General features: G+C 49.2%; 3 protein-coding genes across 8 annotated transcripts; 2 read left to right on the top strand and 1 right to left on the bottom strand.

The window, feature by feature from the left end:
• Positions 1-5,345: 5,345 nt before the first annotated feature.
• On the top strand, positions 5,346-13,959 carry TLCD3A (TLC domain containing 3A). 3 transcript variants are annotated; one of them, XM_005298155.5, is made up of 6 exons: positions 5,346-5,957; positions 7,451-7,534; positions 9,937-10,144; positions 11,109-11,204; positions 11,922-12,218; positions 12,992-13,959. In XM_005298155.5, the coding sequence occupies exons 1-5, from the start codon at positions 5,836-5,838 to the stop codon at positions 12,189-12,191; spliced, it is 780 nt and encodes a 259-aa protein (XP_005298212.1). In that variant the 5' UTR covers positions 5,346-5,835; the 3' UTR covers positions 12,192-12,218; positions 12,992-13,959. The 3 variants fall into 3 exon arrangements, with proteins under 3 accessions (XP_005298212.1, XP_042713868.1, XP_042713870.1); XM_042857934.2 differs by having other exon boundaries at positions 11,922-13,959; XM_042857936.2 differs by lacking the exon at positions 11,109-11,204 and having other exon boundaries at positions 11,922-13,959.
• LOC112061594 (diazepam-binding inhibitor-like 5) lies at positions 12,112-22,998 on the top strand. Of its 3 annotated transcripts, none has more exons than XM_065573206.1 (2): positions 12,112-12,218; positions 22,497-22,998. In XM_065573206.1, the coding sequence occupies exon 2, from the start codon at positions 22,583-22,585 to the stop codon at positions 22,844-22,846; it is 264 nt and encodes an 87-aa protein (XP_065429278.1). In that variant the 5' UTR covers positions 12,112-12,218; positions 22,497-22,582; the 3' UTR covers positions 22,847-22,998. The 3 variants fall into 3 exon arrangements, with proteins under 3 accessions (XP_065429278.1, XP_065429277.1, XP_065429276.1); XM_065573205.1 differs by lacking the exon at positions 12,112-12,218 and adding an exon at positions 20,398-20,539; XM_065573204.1 differs by lacking the exon at positions 12,112-12,218 and adding an exon at positions 20,861-21,001.
• GEMIN4 (gem nuclear organelle associated protein 4) lies at positions 14,450-20,884 on the bottom strand. 2 transcript variants are annotated; one of them, XM_065573200.1, is made up of 2 exons: positions 20,683-20,884; positions 14,450-17,829 (listed from the first exon to the last, which is right to left on the bottom strand). In XM_065573200.1, the coding sequence occupies exons 1-2, from the start codon at positions 20,738-20,740 to the stop codon at positions 14,642-14,644; spliced, it is 3,246 nt and encodes a 1,081-aa protein (XP_065429272.1). In that variant the 5' UTR covers positions 20,741-20,884; the 3' UTR covers positions 14,450-14,641. The 2 variants fall into 2 exon arrangements, with proteins under 2 accessions (XP_065429272.1, XP_005298214.2); XM_005298157.5 differs by having other exon boundaries at positions 20,731-20,878.
• Positions 22,999-24,335: the final 1,337 nt, after the last annotated feature.

The following is a 24,335-nucleotide window of genomic DNA, read 5'->3' as shown; positions in this document are numbered from 1 at the left end:
AATACAGATGCAGGGGCCGAGAACAGGGACAGTACTTACTCCTGTGAATAGTCCCAAAGATTCCTGCAAATACTTATATGCATGCTTCATTTTTGCACAAGAGTAGTCCCACTGAGTCCATGCAACTACGTGTGTGTGTGTGTGTGTGTGTTTCTGTTTGAGGGTGCGTAGCCTGCAGACCTCACACACTAAGTAAGACCTTTATCCTGCAACAAACCTATTAAGCATATTGTACTGCAGCGATTTTCAAACGGGCGGCTGTGGAACACCTGCTGGTCACGTGGTTTGATTTTGCCTCTTTCCCAGCTGCTACATTGTATTAAAAGTAGATGAACCTACCTCATATACTTTCCCAGTATGACTTGCCCATGTCACAGTTGCACTAGTTGCCCTCAGGGTGACCATGTTCTACAATTAGGAACAGAAGGGGGACTCTGTGAAACAATGTCTTGCAGTGTGGTTCACATTCCAGGAAGGTTTGAGAACCCTGCTGTAATAATAAATGTAGCCCTTTATTTCTGATGTGCCACTTCAGAGATGGATCAGGAATTGCTCAATGCTCAAAACCTTAGTACACCCAGAGCACACTTAAAATCACAAATACTTGGCTTGCTCCTCTGACTACAGCTCCTCCCCATCCTTAACACTGCCTCTCCACTCCCCCTCCTTCTTGCTAACTGGCAGAGCCCTCACCTGGCAAGTTAGCACAGCTACTGTTGTTAACATTAGTCCTGCTAGCAGCTCTTACACGGTTCCTTCATCCACCCCACCTTAGCCTAGCCTCTCCCAACGTGACCCTTCTTCATTCAATAACTCATGTTAATTTTCACTTCCCACCACCACCTTTACTCCCCAAAACTTTCTGAAAAACGAAACAAAAACAAAGAAGTTAAATTTCATCTATATGTAACACCAAAGACGTGGCCTTGGACTTACTAACCCTCCCCAGAATTGCTTAGAAGATAACACTGAACACACAATTAAACAGTAACGGTTGATGGAAAGCAAAGATTGTTATCAATGAAACATAATCAGAAATGCACACGGTGTCACAAGCGTGCTTTTGTTCTCCCCCGATAATGTGAAATGCTGAAAGTAATACAGAAAATGGGGAAAGCAAATTAGCATAAAAATTGCCTATAAATAAATACAGATTTAGATTACAAATATAAAAATAAAAATAGACTGGATTCTCCTGCCTGTCCTGAATTATTTCAATCCTGGGATCGGTTTGCTCCTGTCACTTTGGAAAATTAATTTCTTTGTTTGTTCACAGGATTTACACAATATGGGCAATCACAATACATGTTCCTACATGCTGCTGCTGCTTCAGTCCTACTATAGACTAACTCTCAAAGGTACAGTTTAAATGAGTTGGATTTATGGAATTGTTAAATGGACACTTTCACTTAAACACAATTGAAAATTTCCCCAATTTAGTATAGCAGCCAGTCCCACAACCGTTACTCATTGACCTCAATGGGACTACTCACCTACATAAGGGCTTGATCCAAAACCCGTCAAAGTAAAGGGAAAGGCTCCCATTCACATGAAATTCAATAAGGACTAATGCAAAGTGCTCCACTTAAGAAGGGACAATCAGTTGCACACATACAAAATGGGAAATGACTGCTTAGGAAGTTTTTGTTACACTTACATGTGTTTATTACAAGGTGGTGAGAATAGACATGGGGCAGTACAAAAATTATTGTAACAGGAGCTCACTTGTGCTGCTAATACAACCAAAATCTGCATGGGGAATAACTCTGATGATCAACACACTGGATATTTACAAAACATCCAGGGAAGTGCCTGACACTCGTATTCACATTTATTTGCAAACTGATTTCATTATCTTGTGTGTCAGGTCTGCTTTGGCTGAACTCTACACAGATTTATACCAGTATCAAAGAAAACCTCACTAGCAAGGAATCTTTATCTAGTGATTAAAGAAGGGGGCTGTGAGCCAGGGTAAATGGACATGTTCTCAGCTCTGTGTTCTTGTGCAAATGAGTTAACTTATTTATGTGCCAGCTGTCTTGCCTGTCAAATGGGGATGACCCAGTGGCTAGATCTAATCAAAAACTGTGGGGCTAATTCTCATACTGCCAAGCTTTGCCCCTCCAGCTTGGTGTCTACCCTGGCTCCCTGATTTCCTGAAAAGGGAGAGAGACTTTCACTACACACTTGCAACAGCCTGCCTTCCCCCAATTTATACTTTTTGTAGTCAATTTTGTCACAGTACCCACATTTAACTTCTTCCCTTTAATTTTTGCCAATTTTCCTTATTTTAGAAACCACGTTTATCTTTTGTTGTAATTGTTCATCACAGTCACGAACCAGATAATAGATTAGAATCCCCTCTATCATCATATATATTAGACACAGGACTGTACTTACAGGACTCATGGTGATCCACTTCCATCTTCCTCATTAGCAGCTGCTTCCTCTTTTGGAGTACCACTGCAAGAAAAGATTTAAGTTCTGTGGCAAAGTCCACAGCCTCTCAGAGTGTCTTTGGCCACCTTTTGGTGATCTTCATATGCAAGTCCAAGTCTCACCGAGCATCTATACATTGGTCCCTCACCGGTTTATATTGGAAGGTCTCAGTGGTATCCAAGTGTCCTAAGAACACAAGTCTCTGCAGGTCCTCTTACAGTTCGAGTGGGGTTTCTTCTTTCCCCCACTCTTTCTAACTCTTGGTTCTTGCCCTGGCCAGCTCAGATTGATAGCTATCTCCAAACCATATGTCCATGGCTTGTTGTACCAGGTCTGGATAACTCCATCTTTTTTGTGGGATTAAGTTAAGCCTGGCCATACTGGGTCAGACCAAAGATCCATCTAGCCCAGTATCCTGTTTTCCGACAGTGGCCAATGCCAGGTGCCCCAGAGGGAATGAACATAACAGGGAATCATCAAGTGATCCATCCCGTTGCCCATTCCCAGCTTCTGGCAAACAGAGGCTAGTGACACCATCCCTGCCCATCCTGGCTAATAGCCATTGAACTGGCTGCTAGCAACCCCCCTTTCCGTCCCTCCTCCCTACCATTAATTTGAGCTATAATGTTGGATTGAACTAAAGGAGCCTCCCAAGGAGTATTTCCCTGAAAAGTAGTGGGGCTTTTGTATTATCTGAGCTGGGACAATCTGACCTCGCCCCTCTGGCCCTCTGTGGATTACAAATAGTAGAAAACTTGTAAGTGTCCAGTCCTATCCAAGTCTTCCAGCTGGCTCAATTCCTCATCCAGGAGCTGCCTTGGATTGTGGTCAGTGACTCTTCAATTTCCTCTGTAGCTCATCTTGGCAACTTCCGGGTTGGCTAAAGTTTACTTGGTCTCCACCATTTAAATGGAAAACCTTCTGGTCTATGGCAGTCTGATTGCTGGTCACCTCATCAATCTTTTACCATTCTCACCTGGTCATGCTACGGCTGGACTTCCCAATCTGTTTGGATGCTTTGTAATTGTTGCTCCAGCAGAAACTTCATCTCTGCCTGCAGGTCATCCTTCTGGCATACCTCCAGATGCTGCTTGAATTCCTTCTGTGAAGCCTCCAGCTTCTGTTTTAGGTCTTGTTTTAAATCTCACTGCCCATTTTTGATTTCTGCAAGTACCTCCATTATTTGCTCTATCTTGGTTCAACAGTCATACCAGTTTACACACTCTCTCGCCTCAGAAACTGAATCCCATGTCTAACACCAGAGTTTCCTCTTTTTGACGGGAACCAGCTAGTCAAATTTTGGAGCCCTGGGGAAGTTCCACTTGGAAGCAGAAACTGATAGCATCTGGTATTCTCTTTGATGCAATTTTGTTTATTTACAAGGAATGTACAAAGTCCTGCTTCTCAGACTACAGGAAGAACTAAAAACAAGAGGAGCAGTTTCTTAATTTACAGTCCCAAAGCCTCTTTAGCCAACACCAGACCAAAAGCTCTCTAGCTTTTTCCAGGCTAACACTGTGCTTGCAGGCTACTGCTTGGCTTTCTTCCTTTTTGACCCTACCTGCCTCCCTCTCTCTCTCTCTCTGTTCTCAGGTTCTGCATGTTCTCTCTCACACCTGGTTACAATACCCAGTAGAATTAACCACACCCACATGGTACTAGGTTCTGGGCAGTCTCTAATAGGCCTTGTTTTAGGGGTAGCCCCTTAATCATCTCTTACAAATAACTTAATTGAAGGGTGTTTTCATACATCAGTTTGAATGAGGTTTTAACTGAACCCACAACAAGGTTTCCCCCGTGTCACTGGGGCGTTGAGACTAAATTAATTGATGATTCTACCACACTTTAAGCTCCTCAGATAAAGGATGTAATAGAAGTGCAAAGCTATATATTTAAACAGTCTACTCTCTTATCTGGAAAGATGGAGATGATACTGGTTATGGTACCTCTTCCAGTACCACACTGTTAGATACTCCTCCCTTTTGATCTTCCTACCATAGTTTCATCCTCAGATTGGTTTGGCAATACCAGAACTTTACATTTGCCTGCAAAGTTTCTGGGTTAAGATAGCCAAACCTGTTTTACTACTTCTGAGTGCACAGCGTTACTTGGCAAAGTAGCTCTTGTGAAGATGAGGTTGGGTAGTTGCATAGCCGAATTTCCCACCGAGTTGCCACTGGACATTATGTATTGAATGCTATATGTGGCATCTTACAAACACATTAGAAAATAAAGTCCCTACCCTGCAAAGTTTACAGTCTGACTGCAAGAGATAGAATGTAACTAAATGGGGGCAAGGATCAGAGCAGAATGTGCTGGAGGCCTCAGACCTAAGGTAACCTCATTAGGAAAACAGACAGTGTTTTAACGTGAACAGCGCTGAGCATTTTTCCATCTCCAGGGCACTTCTACGAACTATCAACATCAGCCAGAGCTTGCAAAGTTCTATTCATCCATGTGGGTTTTTTTTATACAGGATATACAATATCACGAGTTTTTTCATCACCGTCGTAAAGAGCAGGGGGAACATATTTGTGCATAGGCTGGTAATTTTTTAGGAGTATTCTGAACGAGTAAATTAAATTATGATAAATAGCTTCATGTTTATTTAGTGGAGGATTAAAAAAATCTGGTTTCAGTATAGCTTCAGTGAGAGCTCAGGTCCTAGATAACGTGGTTGTAAATAAAGGATCCTATCCTTTGTCGTCACCCCCCTCGAAGTCAGTGGCAGCTTTGCCCTGGACTTTCAGCCTTCCACCCACTCACCCTTCCGCAACCTCTGCCACCCCAGCACTCTGATAACCCGTGCACGGCTTGCGCTTCCCCCCTCCCCAGCCGCGCAGACTTTAACCGGGAACTCCACAGAGGCAGGGGAAGCGTTTCAACGTTCCACGGGCGCCCCCTCCGCTGTACGAGCGTTCTCCCGGTGGAACGCCGAGGAGCAGCCCCGCGCCACCAGCGTTCTGTGGGCGGAACCCTCCGCTGTACGAGCGTTCTCCCGGTGGAACGCCGAGGAGCAGCCCCGCGCCACCAGCGTTCTGTGGGCGGAACCCTCCGCTGTACGAACGTTCTCCCGGTGGAACGCCGAGGAGCAGCCCCGCGCCACCCGCGTTCTGCGGGCGGAATCCACAGCAGCAGCCCAGCGCGTTCTACCGCGGGGGGCAGAGGAGCAAGGCCCGGAGAGTGGCTGACCGAGTGGCTGATAGGAGGCGCTAAGCCGCCCACCACCCTCGGCTCGGCTCCTCCTCCCCGCCGCCCGGCCTGCTGTTGACAAACCAGGTGCGGGGAGAGTCCCGCTGGGCAGCGGCTGCTGGCGCTCCGGGAGCCCTTCGCCCGGCAGCTGTCAGCGCCCAGCCGCGAGCGGAGCGGGGCAGGGCAGGGCACTCCGCCGAGCTCATGTGGCAAACGCTGGCGATCGCTTCGGTGGTTTTCCCGGGTCTCTTCGCTCTGTCCGTTCGGAGTCTCGGCTGGGCTGCCCCGGCATGGAGCCTCAAGGACCGGATCCTCCTCAGCAGCAGGTACCGGGGGCATGGGGGTGTCATCCGGAGTCTCTTAGGCGACCGGCGAGGTCGGCACAGCTGGCTACCAACATCTGGCGCCTGCTGCAGCGTGTGGGAGACCCAGCACAGTGCTGCTGGCATGGGGCAGTGATGGGCATAGCCAGGACAGGGCAGCGTGTGTGTGAGACATTGATCTAGATCCCACGGGCATGAGCCTGACACGGGCAGCCTGTGTGATCTACCGGGATGGTGTCAGACAGTGTCCAGGCACCGCCTGCTGTAGTGAAAGGCAGGCTGCATCCACACGTGTCAGTGTGTAGCTTCATGCGGGTGGAGCATTCCGCAGTGGGGGAGGCACTGGCAGGAGGCAGCGGGACTCAAGGCTGTTAAATATAGCCCTGTAGAGAGCCCGGGTAGGGTATGGACTCTGCAGGTTCAGGCCTGTAGGGCACTCTACTCACCTAAGCCACTTCACCCTCTCCACTATTTATACCCGTGCTAACTGGGCATGCAGCATCCACTCTACATGTAAGTATAGACATCCCCATAGATCTAGGATAGAACCGAGCAGCAGCATCCTCACAAGGACAGAGTGTGCGTGTGTAGATACCATGGGCACCTAGAACAGAAGAGCTTGTCCCTGACCCGGTGAGATTGTGTGATGCTGTGCAACACCCATCTAGAACAGCATAACATTTCTGACATGTGTAGACTGCGTGTGTCTATGCAACCTGCCTCTAGAATTGCGGATCATTTCTGACTTGTGCAGACTGTGTGTTATGTACATCTAGAAGAGAATAGCACATTTCTGGTAGCCCCCGTGTTTGCGTGATGTGCATCTAAAACATCACAGCATGGGTCTCAGATACACAGTGTGTGTGACTGCAAGAGCCATCCAGAAACAAACAGCATGTTTCAGCTCTGTTTTGTTGGTCTGTGTTGTACTGTTTCATACCTACTCGTACCTTTAGAATGCAAACTCTTTGGAAAAGGGACAGTTTAACAGTTAGGGTGACCAGATGTCCTGATTTTATAGGGACAGTCCCACTTTTGGGGTCTTTTTCTTATATAGGCTCCTATTACCCCCCACCCTCCATCCCGATTTTTCACATTTGCTGTCTGGTCACCCTAAACATAGTTCAGCTACTGGGCAAGACCATGTGTATTTTAGGAACTCTGCATTATTATTTCCAGGGAATGTGTTTAATAGAGCTAGGCCTTGAAAAAAACTGCAGGCCACATCCTCAGCTGATAATAAAGTGATGCAACTACAGTGATTTCAATAGAGCCGTGTCAGTTTACATCACCCAAGGATTGGCATGTTTCAGACACAAACACTGTGTGTGGGAGGAGAGAGGTACCATCACCTTTGACGCTAGAAGGGTGCAGAGTAGGACTCAAGTAAATACGCACCTTTCTGTCAGTGATCCCTCCAACCACTGAGGCGCTTTCATTCTAGTCACAGCAAGATTAGCAGGGGTATGATTTTTTTTCTTATTTGTCAATTTCAGGATGGTGTCTTCTATTCAAGCTACCATGGCTACTGTTTCTGGGATCATTGTTGTCCTTAATTGCAAGGATGTGGTACATGACAGGTAATTAAACCTAACCTCAATCACAATTTTGCAAAGGCTATACAAGAATCACGGAAGGGGGTGCTGGGCAGGCAGCCCGTAAATAGATTCCCTCGTACTTCAAATCAGCTGTAAAGAAATGCTCCAGGAATGCCATTCTTTGAAAAGTGGTGGCTTTTAGGATGCTCTCAGACACTGTTCTACCATTCTTTTTTAAAGTGGAAATGGGGTAAGGGAATCTCCCCCATCACTGATGCATTTTAGATTTTAATTTGCTCAGTTGGACAAAAAGGAAAAACGAGGGCATCATCATTTTCCCAACAGATATTAAACACACTTACTGAAAGTCCTAGTTCCTAACAAGAAAAAACTAGTGAGAATGCTGAAAGTAGATGAGTGAAAGGCACTTTATATATACCATTTTTCACCCCAAAGGAAACAGCTCTACCAACTAGGGATGCATTATTAACTCAGAGGAAAGAATGGACTATTTCTTGCAACACGTGGGTATTATCTGAGGTCTCCCATCCAACTATCTCACTTGTTCAACCCTGTTTATTGTGTGAAATCTAAGAGATCAGGCTAAGTCATAGGGCTGTAGGTCCCAGCTTTTCATTATAAGAAAATCCATTGCATAGATAGGCCACAGTTAAAACCCTCTGTGGCTGCATGTGAACAGGTAAAGTCCTGTTTAACATCATCGCTCAAGGCAATTGGAATAGGTTTATCAATCTGTCACCCTCTCAAACGTAACGCCTGGAGGGATAATTCAGGGGTTATGTACATACTACATCGGTATATCTCGCTCAGCGGTGTGAATAAGCCACCCCCCAAGTGACGTCAGTTACACCAACCTAAGCCCCTGTGTGGAGAGCTTCTCCCGCCGATCACGGAAGCTGGAGTCGACGGGAGAGAACTCCTCTGTTGGCTTGGAGTGTCTGCACTAGCAGTCCCTCAGCAGCGCAGCCGTAAGCTCTGTAATGTAGCCAGAGCCTTAGATTTTCAACAAATATTTAGCAGAGTTCCACGCGGGAGTTGAGTGGCTATGGTCATGGAACAGGCTAAGAAAGGCGTCTACACAGCCTGGAACTTGGGTACAAGGGGGTATCTCAAGATCACAGTAATTAGAAATGCAGTATCTATAGGCAAAGACGGATTATTTTGTGACTGGTACCGTGGCCCTTCTTAGAAGCCCCGCCCAGAACTGGGGCCACATGATGCCAAGTGCTGTACAGAGTAACCATGGACTATAATGCTGTAGTCTAATTTTGGTTGTTGGGTTTACTGGGGGGCGGGGAGGGAGGGGCTGCTGTGATGCACAGAAGGAAGTAGATGAGCTGGTGATCCCTTCTGGCCTGTCCCACCCCCCATTTGAAATAGGAATGGAAGGAAAACGTTTCTTTAGACATCAAGACACCAGAGGTTGTTCAGGCCTCAGAACGCATTTCTGCGGAGAAGTTATCGATCAGTAACATTCTCAGCAGTTCTTACAAGGGCTCCTCTCTCTTTGCAAGGCATCAGTTACAGTTATTCCACGTTGTGCAATTGACACACCAAGATACGTTGAGAACAGGCTGCCGCATGCGGCTGTTTCCCCAATAACCACACATCCTGGGGGATTTTATTGCATAAATAAAATACTCTGCAGGTCTCTTTCAGACCTGGCAGGCAGAGTTCTCAAAAGTAACTAACAGGGATTAACTCCGGGATCCCAAAGTGCTTTCCAAACAGTAATGAACGTGGATTAGGTAAGCACTCTTGTCCTCATTTTACTGATTGAGAAACCGAGGCACAGCAATGTTACAAGCCCAGTTCTACAAGCCACACTAGGTAGCATTTACTAGTGCCCCATCTGAATCGTGAGACTGCTCCGCGAAAGTGCCTCTCCCTTCAAGTAAGGGCTGAAGAGCTCAATCCTGTAAGATGCTGCATGAGGACCAGAGCACTCAGAACCTGGCAGGACACTGGAGCTGCCTGCTAACCTGCGGCAGCTTCCCGGCTAGTTAGAGCTCAGGACTCCTGGGTTCTGTTCTTGGCTGTGGCACTGAAGTGACCTTGGGGAAGCAGCTTTGTCTCTGAATGCCTCAGTTTCTCTGTCTGTTCAGAGGAGGGCGACACCTTGGGGGAAGTGCTGTGAAATCCTTTGATTGGGGATGTTCTGCAGCGTAGCAGCCCCAGCCTAGCTTTTGAAGTAAACGTTGAACAACATTGTAATGGAAATGTGAGCAGCAGGGTAAAGCGGGTGCCCACGGCAGGCGTTGGCCTATCAGAGGCAAGTTTTCCTTTGGGCCTTGCAGACAATGGAGTTAGACCAGACTAAAACTGTATCATGCTGGTGAGCCAAGCACATCCATCTCCTCCATCTTCCAGCCGTCCGCGTGTGCACGAGGCTATGGTAATGCGAGATCACTTCCTCCCCTTAGGTACTGGCTCGCAGTAGAGTATGTTTGGGTCATCGTCCCATACATGATCTACGACATATACGTCATGTACCTCTGCCATTGGCACAAAAGCAAAGACACCTCGGAGAAGAAGCATTCGCTGGCCAGCGTGAGGAGCTTCCTGGAAAAGGATCGCCTCATGGTGACGCACCATCTCTTCATTCTTGTTGTCCTCACGCCCGTCGCGCAGGTAGGGGCAGCAATCGGGATTGCCAGTCTAACTGAACACAAGAGTGAGACACACAGTGAAGCGCTCACCTGGTTCCAGACTGGGAGTAATGCCTGGGCCCATGGTGCCCTCAGTTGTGGTCTTTGTTGATTCCCATTACCTCCTGGGTGGTCTCTAAACACAGGGGTGAAATCCTGGCTCTATAGACATCCATGGGAGTTTTGCTTGGCTTTCACCCTTGATTGTCCCCCACTGCAGCAGCCGGGCTCCCCACACCCAGCTCCACCTCATCCATTTCACTGTGTTCCTGAACCATCTGTGCAGCTCCATGGTCATCCCCCATCAACCATTGCTCCAGGGCACCTTCTTCTACCAGGGAACAGGCATGCTGAGAGCCACTGAACCAAACAGTAAACCCTGTATATAATGGAAACCACAAACCAAGGGGTGCAGCAGCACCAGTTCCAGCACCTATGCCTGGAAACACAGGGGACACCACATCTCTCTCATTTAGGACATTTCACAGACTGACTAGTAGGTAGAACTCTAAAGATGGGACAGTCCTCCACCTCCTTTTGCAGAGTCTACAAGCAGCACATGCCATGCTCTGCTCCTAGACTTATTCTGAACCTATCAGGACTGAAACCAGTTTAGTCTGAACATAAAATTTAGTCAAGTGGAAGCTTTAATCAGTCTGTGTACCTTTGATCTGTATCTGTCACCATCGATTAGTATCTTAAACACTTAGAAATCTTTGCTTCCAAGTCCACCTTCGGGGGAAGAGGGGGCATCTGGACCCAAAAGAGAAGCTGCGATCCCCATGGTAATCCTTAAAGTTACCTTCCTTCCAGCTTTGTTCAGGAGGGGTGTGAGCCAACGGCACTGAAAGCACTGGGAAGCCTCCAGTTGGCATCAGTGGGAGTTGGACTGGGCCTCTCTTGGCCACGAAGAAGGTCCCTGCACTAATCACTCTGGTTATTTCTAGTACCTCAGAGGAGAGCTTGGAGATTTCTTTGTTGGTTGCATCTTTGTGGCGGAACTGAGCACTCCGTTTGTGTCACTGGGCAAAATCCTGATGCAGGTAGGCCTGGCCCATATGTATCTTTAAAAAGAACGGGGTGGGGTGTATTGTTTTACCCATGCTGCTCTCCCTCTAAATATTGGGATCAAAAAAGCTTTAATGCTAACAGCAAGGTTACCTGGGAAATTCAGCAGTGGTTGTCATCCTTTTCCACCCCAGGACCTACCTGGAACTGCTTTCCATCCAACTAGGAGCCCTCTTTCATTTAACATTGTGGGGAAAGCAGGTGGTCAGGACCCCCACAGCAGCTGTTTGTGATCCACACATCCAGAAATCCCTGTTTTAAGACCACACTGGCATCCTAGTTCCCACTTGCTTCCATCATATTGTAGTCAAAGATGGATGGACTAAGTCCTCACTAACTAGTCACCAGCCAAAGAGCAGCAGCTCTCCTCACCAATCCTCTTTCTTTAGGAAATCCTTTGTCACCAGTCACCCTCCCCTCACAGGCCGTCCTGTCGTTGTCTCGTCCATGGGCTTGATCCAAAGCTCTTTGGAGCCAATGAGAGACTTGCCATTGTCTTCTCTGTGTACTAGCCCAGGTACATAGATTGAAAGCTCTTTGAGGCAAGGACTGTTTCCCTACATGCCTGTATGTCTCCAGGCATTACAATACTGCAGGGATAATAATCAGTGACATAGAAATGGACAGTCACTCTTTATATGCAGCATTTACCATGCGTTCTCTCCCCGCCCCCGCCTTTGTTTCTTTTGCAGCTAAAAATGCAGGACACGCTCCTGCACAAGGTGAATGGGATTCTCATCCTGGTGACGTTCTTCCTCTGCCGGATCGTCCTCTTCCCGTTCATGTACGGGGCCTACGCCAGGCATGCGGGGATCCCCATCTACATGGTGCCTTTCCACATCCCCATGCACTGCAACGTGGCCAATGCCTCTCTCATCGCCCCACAGCTCTACTGGTTCATGCTGATCTGCAGGAAAGCTGTCCGACTCTACAGCAGTTCGCCGTCCAACAAGAATAGATAATCGCCAGCGGCGGCTGCAGACCACAAGGTTTGAGACTAAGCCAGCATCCTGGCTCTTCTCCCAGCTGCCTTGCCATTAAAATCAGTGTTGTAGGTACCAGGTTGGGACCAGAACATCATTGCCCATTAGTATTAGGAGGCTCTTTTACTTTAAAGCAGCTGTGTTGTCTCCGCTGCAGTTCAGGGAAGCAGCACCAGCCTGTTACAGAAGGACTTTCTTTCTGTAACACTCAAGTGTCCTGGGTCCTTCTGTCTGCGGGAGAACCTGGCTAGTGGGAGGGTTATGTAGGTGAAGCACTAAAGAGCCTTGCTTTGTCAGACTCTCTAGCTATTGGTCAAAGAAATGCTAAAGGGGAGAGAAGGGAGGCAAGAGGGTTGGTTATAAATATTCCGGTCAATTAATAGGTGAAATTGGCATTGAAAGAGTATGGCACAGACCCAGACCTGGCAGCAGTGGGTGTAACACCCACAGAAGACTCTGGGCCAAATTCAGTGGCGGTGGTAGTGGGGGTCACTGGTGTGATCTGGCCTTCTGTAGTTGTGGAAAACCAGTGTGTCATACATACTGAGGGGCAGGTTCACTTGGCTCAGGTTCTGAGTTATTCTGATTTACACCCTTCCAGCTCAGAGCAGAATCTGGCCCTGATGGGGTGATGTTCTGAACAGTTTGCTCCCCTTACACCGCCCTTGTGCCATGGCTGAATTTGGTCCATTGCCTCCGGGGAAGTTTCTAGTTGCTGCTAAGCATGAGTTTGTCCCTTGGCAATACTCCATGCAGACCTAAGTGCCATGTTTCCCCAGGTCTGGGATTACCCAACCCACTAACTCAGCCCTGGTGAAAAGAACCAGAGAGAAGAAACTGGAGTTAGGAATTATAGGTGAAATGCAACAAGCTGCTGGAGGTGGCAGCCCCAGAACAGTGGTCACTGACTGACACCCCTAGTCTAGTCCTACACCCACTTACACCAACGCTGACTTGGGCCCACAGTATCGGCTGCACTAATTGTTTCCCCTGACCCTGCTTAGTACCACACCCTCTGCAAGACCAGCCCCAGACTGCAGCACTTTGCTAAAGGCTGAGAACCAGATCTTTCTTTATAACTGTGGACTAAAGACCCTAGCAGGCGCACAAGCAAAACGCCAACCACTCTGAGCAGAGACCCCTGATGGACAATCACCATATGCACAAGAAACACCAGGACAATCACCGGCTCTTTGTAACCTTTGGTGCCAGCACTAACAGGCTGCATTTGTCCCTGGAGAATAACTCCACAGAAGTGAGTAGCTCCCCCAGGGGCAAATCTGGCCCTTACCTATCCGTGAAGCAGGGAGTTTACAAAAGGATAGGCTGCCTTGTAGCTTTTATTCAGCCGCCGCGCAAGAGCTGAAGACTGTGTTTGAAAGCACTTAGCTCTCCGAATCCCAATTCCTTCAGGCATCCGGCCTTACCCTGGACATGTTCCTGGAAGAATAAAGGAATGGGCTCTTTCCAAGCTTCGCTCTAACAATGCGCCCCTGCAATGACTGTCGGATTAGTAACGTGTTTTGTTTTGATTATTATTAACTACACAGGCCAGTCAGATGGGTGGGTTTCCACTTTGTAACATGCTCTCGGTGTTGCAGGCATTTTTATCTTGCTGTTTTTGTTACAAATAATTTGCCTTATGTAACGGAAAGGAAAAAAGCTCTTGGGACAGTTTAAAGTTTGCACTAACATTGCCCCTACTCACTACTACACCTGTCGGAATAAAGACCTCTTTTCAGAGCCACTGGATGGTGAATCTGTCTTGTACAACGTGCACTTTCTGAGGAGAGAGGCTCTAGCCGGCTGAGGGGGAGTCAGGGTTACCAGTCTGAATCCAGCCCAGCACAGAAGCAACCCAAATACATTACCAAGCTGCTTTGGGGGGGGGTCACTTCATTTTCCCCAGCAGGCAGGTGGTGAGGTCGCAATGTGCCCATGAGGATCTAAGCCCCTTTTGCGGACAGTGTTAGCAGGGGGCCTGGTTACTGAATAGCCAATGGAGGCTGAGCGTCCCTGGATCAGGGTTACAGGGCTGTAGGCCTGGTGCGAAACTCCTTAACAGCAAACACAGTAACAAGATATTAAAAGGCCAGATTGGAGTTGCGGGTGCAACTCCAGAACAACTAAAATGGAGGCTATTTTAACTGTCAGGTTTCACAGAGGACGCAGACCTCAATTTCTAAACACACCATGACACTCTCAGGCATGTTAAAAAATACAGCTACACAAACAAGTCCAAAAGAAAAGGTTTATTATAGATCTGACAAATCTCCAAGTCACTTCTCCTCATCTTTGTAGGGTTTAGGCTCTGTTCAACACCGGTGTGTCTCATTCGGTCACGCCTCTGAGCTTTGATGATCCGTGGAGCCGAGACACGCCGTTTCGCTCCAGGTGTAACCTGCAACCGGTTTGCCACCTGGGATGGCTCACAGCTTGCTCAGCTTCTGCAGGAGCGTGGCCCGGAGCTCCTTGTTGCTGACGTTGTCGGTGATGGACTCCAGGAAGTGCTTCTCGTTGGCTTTCCTGAGTGCGCTGCTCAGGGACTTGTCGGCGGCACTGAGCGTTTCGTACTGCGAGAGGATCTCCAAGGCCAGGACCAGGAGCGGCTCACCGGAGCGGTCATCCGGCAGCATGGCCGCCACGTGCAGCACGTGGCAGAACACCTGGATGTAGACGAAGGACACTTCCTGCGTGGGGTTCTTGTCGTCGGCAGAGTGCCAGTGAGATTGGGAATCCCTCTTGACCGAGCCCAGCAGCTCGGTGAGGCTGCTACTGTAGAGTCTCACCACGTGCTGCCAGGCGTCTGCTGGCAGCCAGCTGGAGCAACTGGAACTGCAGAGCAGCTGGAATCCTCTCAAGAACAGCACGGAGAACTGGAGATAATGGGCGAACGGCTTGAAGTTGAGCAGCGGCATGTACTGCACGTACTCCAGAGTATAAGGTACGTGAAGGACTTGCCTGTGCAGCAGGCTTTCAATCACCTGGGTGAGTCTCTTCCATTCGCTGTGGCTGCACCACGGAAGGACCTGTATCAGGGCCACCAGGAACCCTTTGCTGAACAAGTTGACTTCTTCTGGGTTGTCCACATCCACGGTGAGGAGAGAGAGCATTTGCTCCCGCAGCGCCGTGGATATGCAGCAGCACTCCATCCAGGCCAGGAGCCCACTGCCTGCCCCATATGCCGGGGCGGGGCGGGACGTCCACTCGTCCTCTGAGAGCTTGCAAATTTGAAACAGGGTAGCCGGGACTTCGTTCTTGAAGTGATCCCCGAAAAGCTTCTTCAGCCGGAGACCAACGGTCCAGTCCAGCAGCTCGACCTTCCGGTGTAGCCACGCCAGCGACTGGATCCACACTTCTGGGGAGGGGGCAGCTTTCTGCCCCACCATGTCGCAGAGCTGAGCGAGGGTGGTGGCAATCAGGTCTTTGGTCTCCAGCGAAGGGCAGTGTTGGTCCCTGAACCGGTGCCAGTACTTTGTGTAGCCATCCAGGAGCTTGCAGAGGCCCAGAAGGAGCGGGAAGGGGTAGCAGGACTTGAGCCACTGTTCCTCTGGATCAGGCTGGACCTCCAGAACCTTAGTGAGGATCTGCAAGCTCAGCTCGACGTGAGCAAAGTCTGATTTCAAATGGGGAAGGACAAAGGCTTTGGTCACCTCTGCGGGGGAGAGGAGTGAATGCCCTGAACTCGGCTGCATGAGAAAGGCCAAGAACTCTACAAACTGCTCCTTTTCCTTAGCGGAGGAGAGTTTCCCCCAAACAGTCTCCTTTAGACATCTCTCTAGCAGGCTGCCCGACTGGTTTGGGTCGTCTCGTGCCTCCTGGAAGCTCAGCGCTGGGAAGGAGCACAGGATCTGTGCTAGGAACCGGTGCGTTCCCAGGTTGACGACCGCGAGGTTGCAGACCTTCTTCACCGTCGCCTCTGGGTGGAGCAGAGTCAGCCTCGCCACAGAGGCAACAGCCTTGGTGAGACCTTGATCTGACGCACTCTGTGTGATCTGGTTGAAAGCCAAGTTCAGCTCCTCTTGAAAACCTTCCATGGAAGCCTTCAAGTTCAAGGACAGGCCCTGCCCACCCCAAGAAGCCAGGACGCCCGAGATCACTTTGTTCTTGTCGGATAGTGGAAGCTCAGCGTAACACTCCAGAATGGTTTTGATCACTTGACTCTGCAGCTCCCTGCTCTCTCTGTTATCGGCAGACAGGCTAAAAGTCACGGTGGTCTCCAGCAATTTCAAGACCAGCTCCGGTTTCTGGAAGAGGGCTCTGTTTTTAACAAGACAGGCGACCCAGTCCTTAGAAAAGGCCCAGGCCTTCTCAGAAGCAAAAATGGAGCACATTTCCGTGTGCCGGTCCATCCTCTTCTCGATAATTGCCATGGCAACCAAAGCCATGACACTGCTGTCTGAATTCCTGCCTTTCGGCTTCGGATTGATCTTCTTGAGGAAGTCCACGATGATCTGTCCCAGTTCTGACACCATCTGCTTCTCGTCCTCACTCAGGTCTGCAGACTTGGCAAAGGAGATCAGGTTCTTCCCGAAGGCATTGAGGCTGTCAAGGAGTCGGTAGCTTTCGTAGCAGATCTCTTTGTGGTTGTTCAGCATGCACTGCAGCTCCTCCCCCCAGCCCTGGAGCAAGCTACGGAGGAAGCTCAAGCCAACAAACAGCTCTTCGTTGGACAGCTTGACCACAGACAGCAAGCTCACGCTCCTTTCGGCCTCCTTCACTTTCTCCTCCAGCCCCCTTCCGTTGTACCGGTTCTCGCGGTCGTCGTTCCAGATGGCGACGACGGATGCGATCTTGTCTAGGTATGCTTTGACGGGCAGCGAGCTGGACTCACGCTCTATCACCGTGAAGACCGACAGCAGCTCCGCCAGGTTGGCGAGAGCACAGCACTTCATCTTGGGGAGGACGATACTCTCATAGAGCTGCTTTAGCCCGTCGATCAGAACAGTCAACAGGCCAGTGGCCACGGGGGAGCTCTGCAGGGAGAAGGGGTCCCCCTTGAATCTCTTTGCCGGGTGGCAGGGCTCATCTGGAGACTTGGACAGGTGTTGATGGGCTAGAGTGCTGAACATCAGGATCATTTTGTCTTGCTCGCCCTCCTTGTGTTTCATTATCTCCCACCAGACGTCCAGGAAGAAGGTGACGTCCACCAGGGATGTCTCGTTCACAACGTACTTGACAAAGAGCTCAAGCTCCTGCTGACGCACCGCTGTGGGCAGCGCCAACAGCAGCTGCACAAAGAGCCGTGGCGCATTCAGAGCCTTGAGCAGCTCGAAGAGGACGGTGTGGTTTATACGCGGGATCATGCTGCCCACCGAGAAGAAGACATCTTCCTTCCACCGTTGGTCGACTGAGGTGGAGCCCGCGGAGGACAAGGGACAGGGGAGGAGGATTTTGGCCCAGATGATGATAACCGCTTTCTTCTTCCACACATTGGGTTGGGATGGGGAAGAGGAACGGCTGCTGCATATCTCCTTCAAGGCATCAGTTATAGGCTGCCCGACCCGGGGCCAGTCGGATTTGGCCAACTCTGTCAACGCTTTGGGATGAGACAACTTCGCTGCTAGCAGGAATCCGCCATGCAGAATGGTTGTTTCCTCACAGACGTTCAAGGGTCCTGTTTAAAGAGAAGCACACACGGACATGCAATTAAATCTGAGAGGAAGGTTGTTCTTGTGATTAGACCAGGGCTCAGAAGAGCTGGTTTCAATGTTCTGCCACAGCCTCCTTGTTTGACCTTAGGCTAGTCCGTCTGTAAAATGGGGCTAGTACTACTTCCTTTCTCTATCTTTCTTAAGAACATAAGAATGGCCCTACTGGGTCAGACCAAAGGTCCATCTAGCGCAGTATCCTGTCTTCCGACAGTGGACAGTGCCAGGTGCCCCAGAGGAATTGAACAGAACAAGTAATCATCAAGTCATCCATCCCGTCGCTCATTTCCAGCTTTTGGCAAACAGAGGCTAGGGACACCATTCCTGCCCATCCTGGCTAATAGCCATTGATGGACCTATCCTCCATGAATTTATCTAGTTTTTTTTTTTTTAAACCCTGTTATGGTTTTGGCCTTCACAACATCCTCTGGTTCTTGTGCATCACCAAATTAAATTAATAGGCAGGAGGTTTAAAACAAATAAAAGGAAGTATTTCTTCACACAACGCACAGTCAACCTGTGGAACTCCTTGGAACTTCTTTTGTTTCATCTCTTTAAACTGCAAGCTCTTTGGAGCGGGCACTGTCTCTTTCTATGTGTACACACAGCGCCTAGCACGGGGCACTGCTATAACACAAATAGTTTACTTAAACTAACTTACACCGAGGAATGTTAATGGATTGTTACGGAAATGCTGCAAGGAAGTAAAAGATTCAACCTTCCATCTTATAGGTGGAAAAACAACCCTGCATTAACCCTTAATGCAGCAAGTCCACCAGATCTGGGGATTAGAGAGATGATGCAACTGTCCTGAACTCCAAACAGGAGCACGAGACATACCAATTACACACAAAAACACCGCCAGTTTACACCTTGCAGTAGCTCCTTCATTAGCATAGGGCAGCCTGGGAAAGAGGATTACACAGGCACACACATGCACAACAGCTTGCAGGGAAAGGGATGTTTTCCAGCTGATGATTGTAGTATCACCCTGGGTTTTTATAGAGCCTATAGTCCCAAAGCACTTTACAAATTATACAGTACTGAAATGCAGGCAGGCCAGGGACAATGTGTACCAACACCCATGCACTGAACACACAACGCAACTGCTGGGGGTGGGCTCTGGCCACCAGTGTAAACTCCTCCTCTTACAAAACATGCCACAGGATTTAGTATTGCCCACACAGCGCAAACAGGGCTTTGGTTCCTAAGATCGCCAACCCCACCACTTCTCTCTCACATACAGAGAACTCAAGGTTTCTAATCCAGAGGAGGAAGAAATCTGTGAAACTGCCCTTCCACTGCTACGGAGGCAAAAGCTGCATAACAGGGGCTTCTTGAGGGATGGGGAAGGAATACGGTGGCCCCGCTGCTTAAAGTCCCTGTGTCTGCTTGGCAACGGCCCCTGCTTTGGTGTTGTACGTAAATACAGAATTGTGAGACTTTGAGCCTATACGGCACTTTCCAAGAGAGGATCTCATGGGGGGTGGGGGAGGAGTGCTACTGTCAGGCTCACGTACACTAGAGGCACAAACAGGTTAAGTCACTCACGCGAGGTCACACATCAGCGGCAAAGTCAGACCAACGTACCAGCATGGTGGAATGTTGCACAGCTCTAAAATGTGAGCTGCAGTCCAGGACACCCCTGCAAGGATCCTGCATACAAGTGCCCGCCCCAGAGGAAAGGCTAGGCCTTGCTTCCAGGGAAGTCCTGTGGCTAAAACACTGCCCCAAGACAATCCTTGATCTCACTGATCATGTTGCACTCTGCAAATTCTCCTCCTAATAGAACATACCCCATTGGCCTAAAGCTTTGGGGGGAGGGATAGCTCAGTGGTTTGAGCATTGGCCTGCTAAACCCAGGGTTGTGAGTTCAATCCTTGAGGGGGCCACTTAGGGATCTGGGGCAAAGTCAGTACTTGGTCCTGCTAGTGAAGGCAGGGGGCGGGACTCCATGACCTTTCAAGGTCCCTTCCAGTTCTAGGAGATGGGATATCTCCATTAATTCTAAATCTCCAGTGCAGAGATCAAGGGGACTGGCATTGGATTCCCACAGTAGGTGGGGTTTCCCTGTAGGATGCTGGTGTGTATTTGTTACTGGATTCCAATCTTAGTGTCTGTTTACATTGCCTGCTCACAGAAGGTGCATTGTCCCCTCCGAACCGTTTCCAAACAGCATTACTGGCTGCGGTATAATGTTCTATGAGAATTGTGTACCTCTTGTCCAGACAGGCACCCTCTGCTCCTCACACGCTGTGGGCGAGGCTGGCAGGCCATTCTAGCAACAGCATGAGGAATTTGCCAGTGTCTGTCTTTCATGCACACACATGGAATCAAAAATCCCTGAAGCACTTTTGTGGTACATGCAATAGGGGGTACCAACCGGGCAAACGATTCTCTCGCTGGGCTGATTTCTGCTAACCCCCTTGCTGACTCCTCAGCCATCTGGTGCAATTACTTAGCTCGGGGGGGGGGGGGGGGAATTAAGGGGGGTGGGAAGGCTGGTGCCCTGCTGGGACCAGCATCCTTGTGTAATGCAACTCGGCGGGGGCGCACGCTCACCTCAGGGTAGCTTGGCCAACCACCGGGCCAGACTCTGCGATCCCTGGCGCCCGGCCGGCCCAGAAACGTGGGAAGGACTTTCTATTCCAGAGCTATTTATTAAACACCCGGCGGGTGAGGCAAGCGGGCGGGTTTAAGGTGCTGCGTGTCCCCACCCCACCCCTGATGCACGCCCCGCCCCCCCACGCGCGTCCCCACACAACCCAAACCCCCCCACGCGCGTCCCCACACAACCCCACGCGCGTCCCCACACCCACCCGCGGCTGCACCCGGCAGCGGGGCCGGGCCGCCAGCGAAGCACCCACCTAGCTCCATGGCCCGGCCTCTCCGCTCCTCCGGCGCAGGCGGCGGCCCGGCACGGCCCGGCAGGGGCGGGCGCGGCTCCCCGAGGCGGGCGCTGTGAGCCAGGCGCGCCCGGCTCTGTGACGCTCCCAACCCGCCGCCGCCGCCTGCGAGCCACGTGGCCGCGGCTCCCCGCAGCGCGGCGGGACGGGGCGGGACGCGGCGGCACAGCGGGCTCTGCAGGCGCCTGGCCGGCACTGCACGGAGCGGCGGTCGCAGGGCCGTACCCAGTCGGTAATGCCCCGCCCCGCCCGGCTCCTCCTGGGTGGGGGATCCCCCGACAGCCCCCCCCCCCCCCCAGACACTGAAACTCTTCCCCTCTTAAAACTCTCAGCTCCCCCCTCCCCACCTTGACCTGCCCCTGCTGGGGTCAAAGTCTGAGTCCGGGACAGGGAGATTCGCTTCCCCAGGACACTTCAGATTCCCTCTGCCCCATGGGCCGGGAGCTCCCAGGTTCTGGGACTCACAGAATCCCTCACACCCCCGACATTGGGGGGGGTGTTAGAGCATCATTTTTAAATTTAATGAAAGGGGGCTGGGAGAACCACCCCCCCCAAAGCCAGCGTGTTGAGGCACCTCAGCCAAACCAGACTGGTTTTAGGAGATGCTGACCCACTGGGTCACTCTTATTTGGGTGCACCCAGCTTTGAAACAGAGGGCCCAGACCTCGTAAGGAACTTACAAGCAGCCAGCAATTGGTTATGGAGAAGTATTTTCATCAATAGTCATAGGTGCATTGCTTAGCTAGGTGCTACAATGACAGGGCACTTTATACATATCTATTTTAGTATAGCACAAAAACTTCCACTGTTGGACTAGCTCAGGGGCATATATCACAGCTACTTACATATGACTGACTGTCATTGGAGGCACAAAAGTTCAGCATGGGGATAAGGTGGGGTTTTGGTTCTGTTCCAGTATTACTAAACTCAAGGTTTCCAAAATCATATATGAGGCCCATAAAAATTAACTTTAAAAATAATACTTGGTTTCTTTTTATTTGCCTTCTGGATTTTTAAATGTTTAAGTCACATTTTTCAGGTTTTTCTCTGCAATGATCAGGGATAGAAACTTAGATTTTTCTACCTCCTCTTAAATGAAAGCTGAGATTGTGGGATAATCACCCGACTCCAGCAAGGGGAGCTTTAAGAAAAACACAAAATAAATAGCAGAACAGGTGGTAACACTGCTTCTTTCTGAGGCAAACTGCCAATATATAGGCACAGAGGGTTAAATTCTTCTTAGCAGAAATCCAGAGCAACGCCACTGAAATCCAGACTGACATAGATAGAGCTAAGACCAAATTCCTAGCTCAATTTGTTTTCGTTGAGTAATGGTCTTCCTTTGATCTTCTTCCACACTGGTTACAAAGGGAAACTAAAGCTGTCCATATGTTTAGCAGGTTTCTAATGAATAAATGGCTACATACTTTACAAACCAGCTTTATTTATAAACAGTCTATATTTTTATACCATGTTTATCCCAGTAGAGAGATTAACTGCCAAACATAAAGAGAAACAGACCCCAAGATCCTGTCTCCAAAAGGAGAAGTAATGCTAGGTCCAAGAAGAATTGACTGTAAAAATCTGTAAAATCTGCTAACTCCCCTAATCTGGGATTAATTTTAAGGCCATTTGAAAATTGTATTGCTCCTGCTAAAGGCAGTTACACTCTTCCATTGAGGCATTTAAAAATCTTACTCTGCTGTTGCAACTCTCCTTCATTCCAGTTGTCGTGGCCTGGGTCAGCCCTTGAGAATCTTGGCAAGCCCTCCACCGCGGAAGGAAGCAGCAGTCCTGACACTGAACTCTCACCATGTCTCAGGCGGAATTTGAGAAAGTCGTTGCTATGGTCAGGGAAATGAAGGTTCCGATCTCCGAGCAAGAAAAACTGGAGATTTACAGTCTCTACAAACAAGCCACCATCGGGGACATCAACATCCCCTGCCCTTGTGCAACCGATGTAACAGGCAAAGCCAAATGGGAGGGCTGGAATGGACGCAAAGGGATGAGCAAGGCTGATGCCATGAAGAATTACATAGCAAAAGCAGAAGAGCTGAAAAAAAAGTATGGAGCGTAAAATTAAGCATTCATAGATATCAGGCAGCCATGTGCCATTAGCAGGGCTTTTGACCCAACATCCCTGCTGGGGAGTTTCCTCTCACCCTTAGATCAATGTAGCGTAGCTGCCAAGCCAATAAAACTGTAATCAAAACAATGGAGTGTATATGACTGAAAAAAATTGTGCATCGTTTGCATGCTACCCTTTGAGAATCTATACACGTGTGAAAGTTCATTTGAGGATAAGGATAGTCCAGTCATTGTTTATGATTTCTGGTAAACTCTTACCAATACTTAAGAGGCTTACTTCACAAGCCGGTGTATTTGTTTAAAGGAACACCCTCCCTTTGAAAAACACATTACTGTCTGACAGTGTTGCACTTACCATAGTTACAAGAGCTGCTCAAGCTGACGGGACATAAAGGAACTTGATGGACTGTTTGACCTTGTGCAGTTTCTCCCTTACTAAAATGGGCCTGTGGAAACCAGACAATTAAAGAAGAAACCACATTGCCAGTAATCCTGGGGTGTGGAGAAGAAACACCACAGGCAGCCTTTACAAGGTCAAATGGTGGGCAATCATTAATCCAGAACAGGCCAGGGTTAATCTAGAGACAATCTCTCCCTCTCCACTTTAATTTCCTTTTAACCTTTTTATGCTCCAGAGTCTGCGCTGATGCTTAGTCCTTAAGGAAGCACATCAGCTTAGCAAGCTAAAGCAATACAACTCCATGGCAAACTGTTGATTTAGAAACCATTCTCCCTCTCTCACCGGTGCCAGGGTGGGAGGCTGCTACTAGATATATGCAAATAATTGGATGATGGGGGCTCATTGAGAGGTCCAGCAGCTCCCACCTCTCACTTTAAGTTAATTGCTATGGCAAAGATTGTGATGTCATTAGAATGATGATGCCAAGGACCAAGAAGCAGATGAATTCCTCACCATCCAAGCTGCCATTTGCAGGTACTTGCCCCTCTAAATAAAACACAGGATTACTTCCAAGTGTGTTACTTAGAAAACCTTCCATGTACCCTTCACACATGCAGCACCACAAGCAGAGAATTTGGGTCGGGATGTAGACAGCGGCTGGCCACTCCGCTCTTCTGATGCAATGGAACTCTTTCCAACGAGCTTAAACTCATCTACTGCAGAAGACAGAGCGGTCTTGCAGACCGCTGGGGAATTAACTCTACCACCAACTAAGGACCACGCCAAACATCACCATCTTCTGCCCCAAGTGCAAGGTGTATTTCTTTGACCTTGCCTTCTGTAACAAATCTATAGCGAAGTGGCATGTATTTAATATATAATTAAAAACAAACACACCCAAACCCTACTTCACTGCATGCACTTCTGCCCCGCTGTGATGAGGAAAGAACAGACACATGACAAACATCAGTCACTTTGTGCATGACTGGAATGCGCTTAAAAGAGCCTCAAAATGTATTTAGGCACCTAATTCCCATTGATTTCATGGGGAGTTGGGCACTTAAAGACCTTTGAGGAT

The sequence above is a fragment of the Chrysemys picta genome, chromosome 19, assembly GCF_011386835.1.
Source record: "Chrysemys picta bellii isolate R12L10 chromosome 19, ASM1138683v2, whole genome shotgun sequence".
Classification (NCBI taxonomy): Eukaryota; Metazoa; Chordata; order Testudines; family Emydidae; genus Chrysemys; species Chrysemys picta.
The sequence above is the reverse complement of the archived record's forward strand: the minus strand, read 5'-3'. Positions and strand labels throughout refer to the sequence as shown.

Coding starts and splice junctions, on each gene's coding strand:
- TLCD3A (XM_005298155.5), top strand. CDS start 5,836: ATGTGGCAAACGCTGGCGATCGCTTCGGTGGTTTTCCCGGGTCTCTTC. Junction 7,535..9,936: donor AAGGATGTGGTACATGACAG/GTAATTAAACCT, acceptor TCCTCCCCTTAG/GTACTGGCTCGCAGTAGAGT. Junction 11,205..11,921: donor TGGGCAAAATCCTGATGCAG/GTAGGCCTGGCC, acceptor TTTCTTTTGCAG/CTAAAAATGCAGGACACGCT.
- GEMIN4 (XM_065573200.1), bottom strand. CDS start 20,740: ATGGAGCTAGGTGGGTGCTTCGCTGGCGGCCCGGCCCCGCTGCCGGGT. Junction 17,830..20,682: donor GCTGCCGGGTGCAGCCGCGG/GTGGGTGTGGGG, acceptor CTCTTTAAACAG/GACCCTTGAACGTCTGTGAG.
- LOC112061594 (XM_065573206.1), top strand. CDS start 22,583: ATGTCTCAGGCGGAATTTGAGAAAGTCGTTGCTATGGTCAGGGAAATG.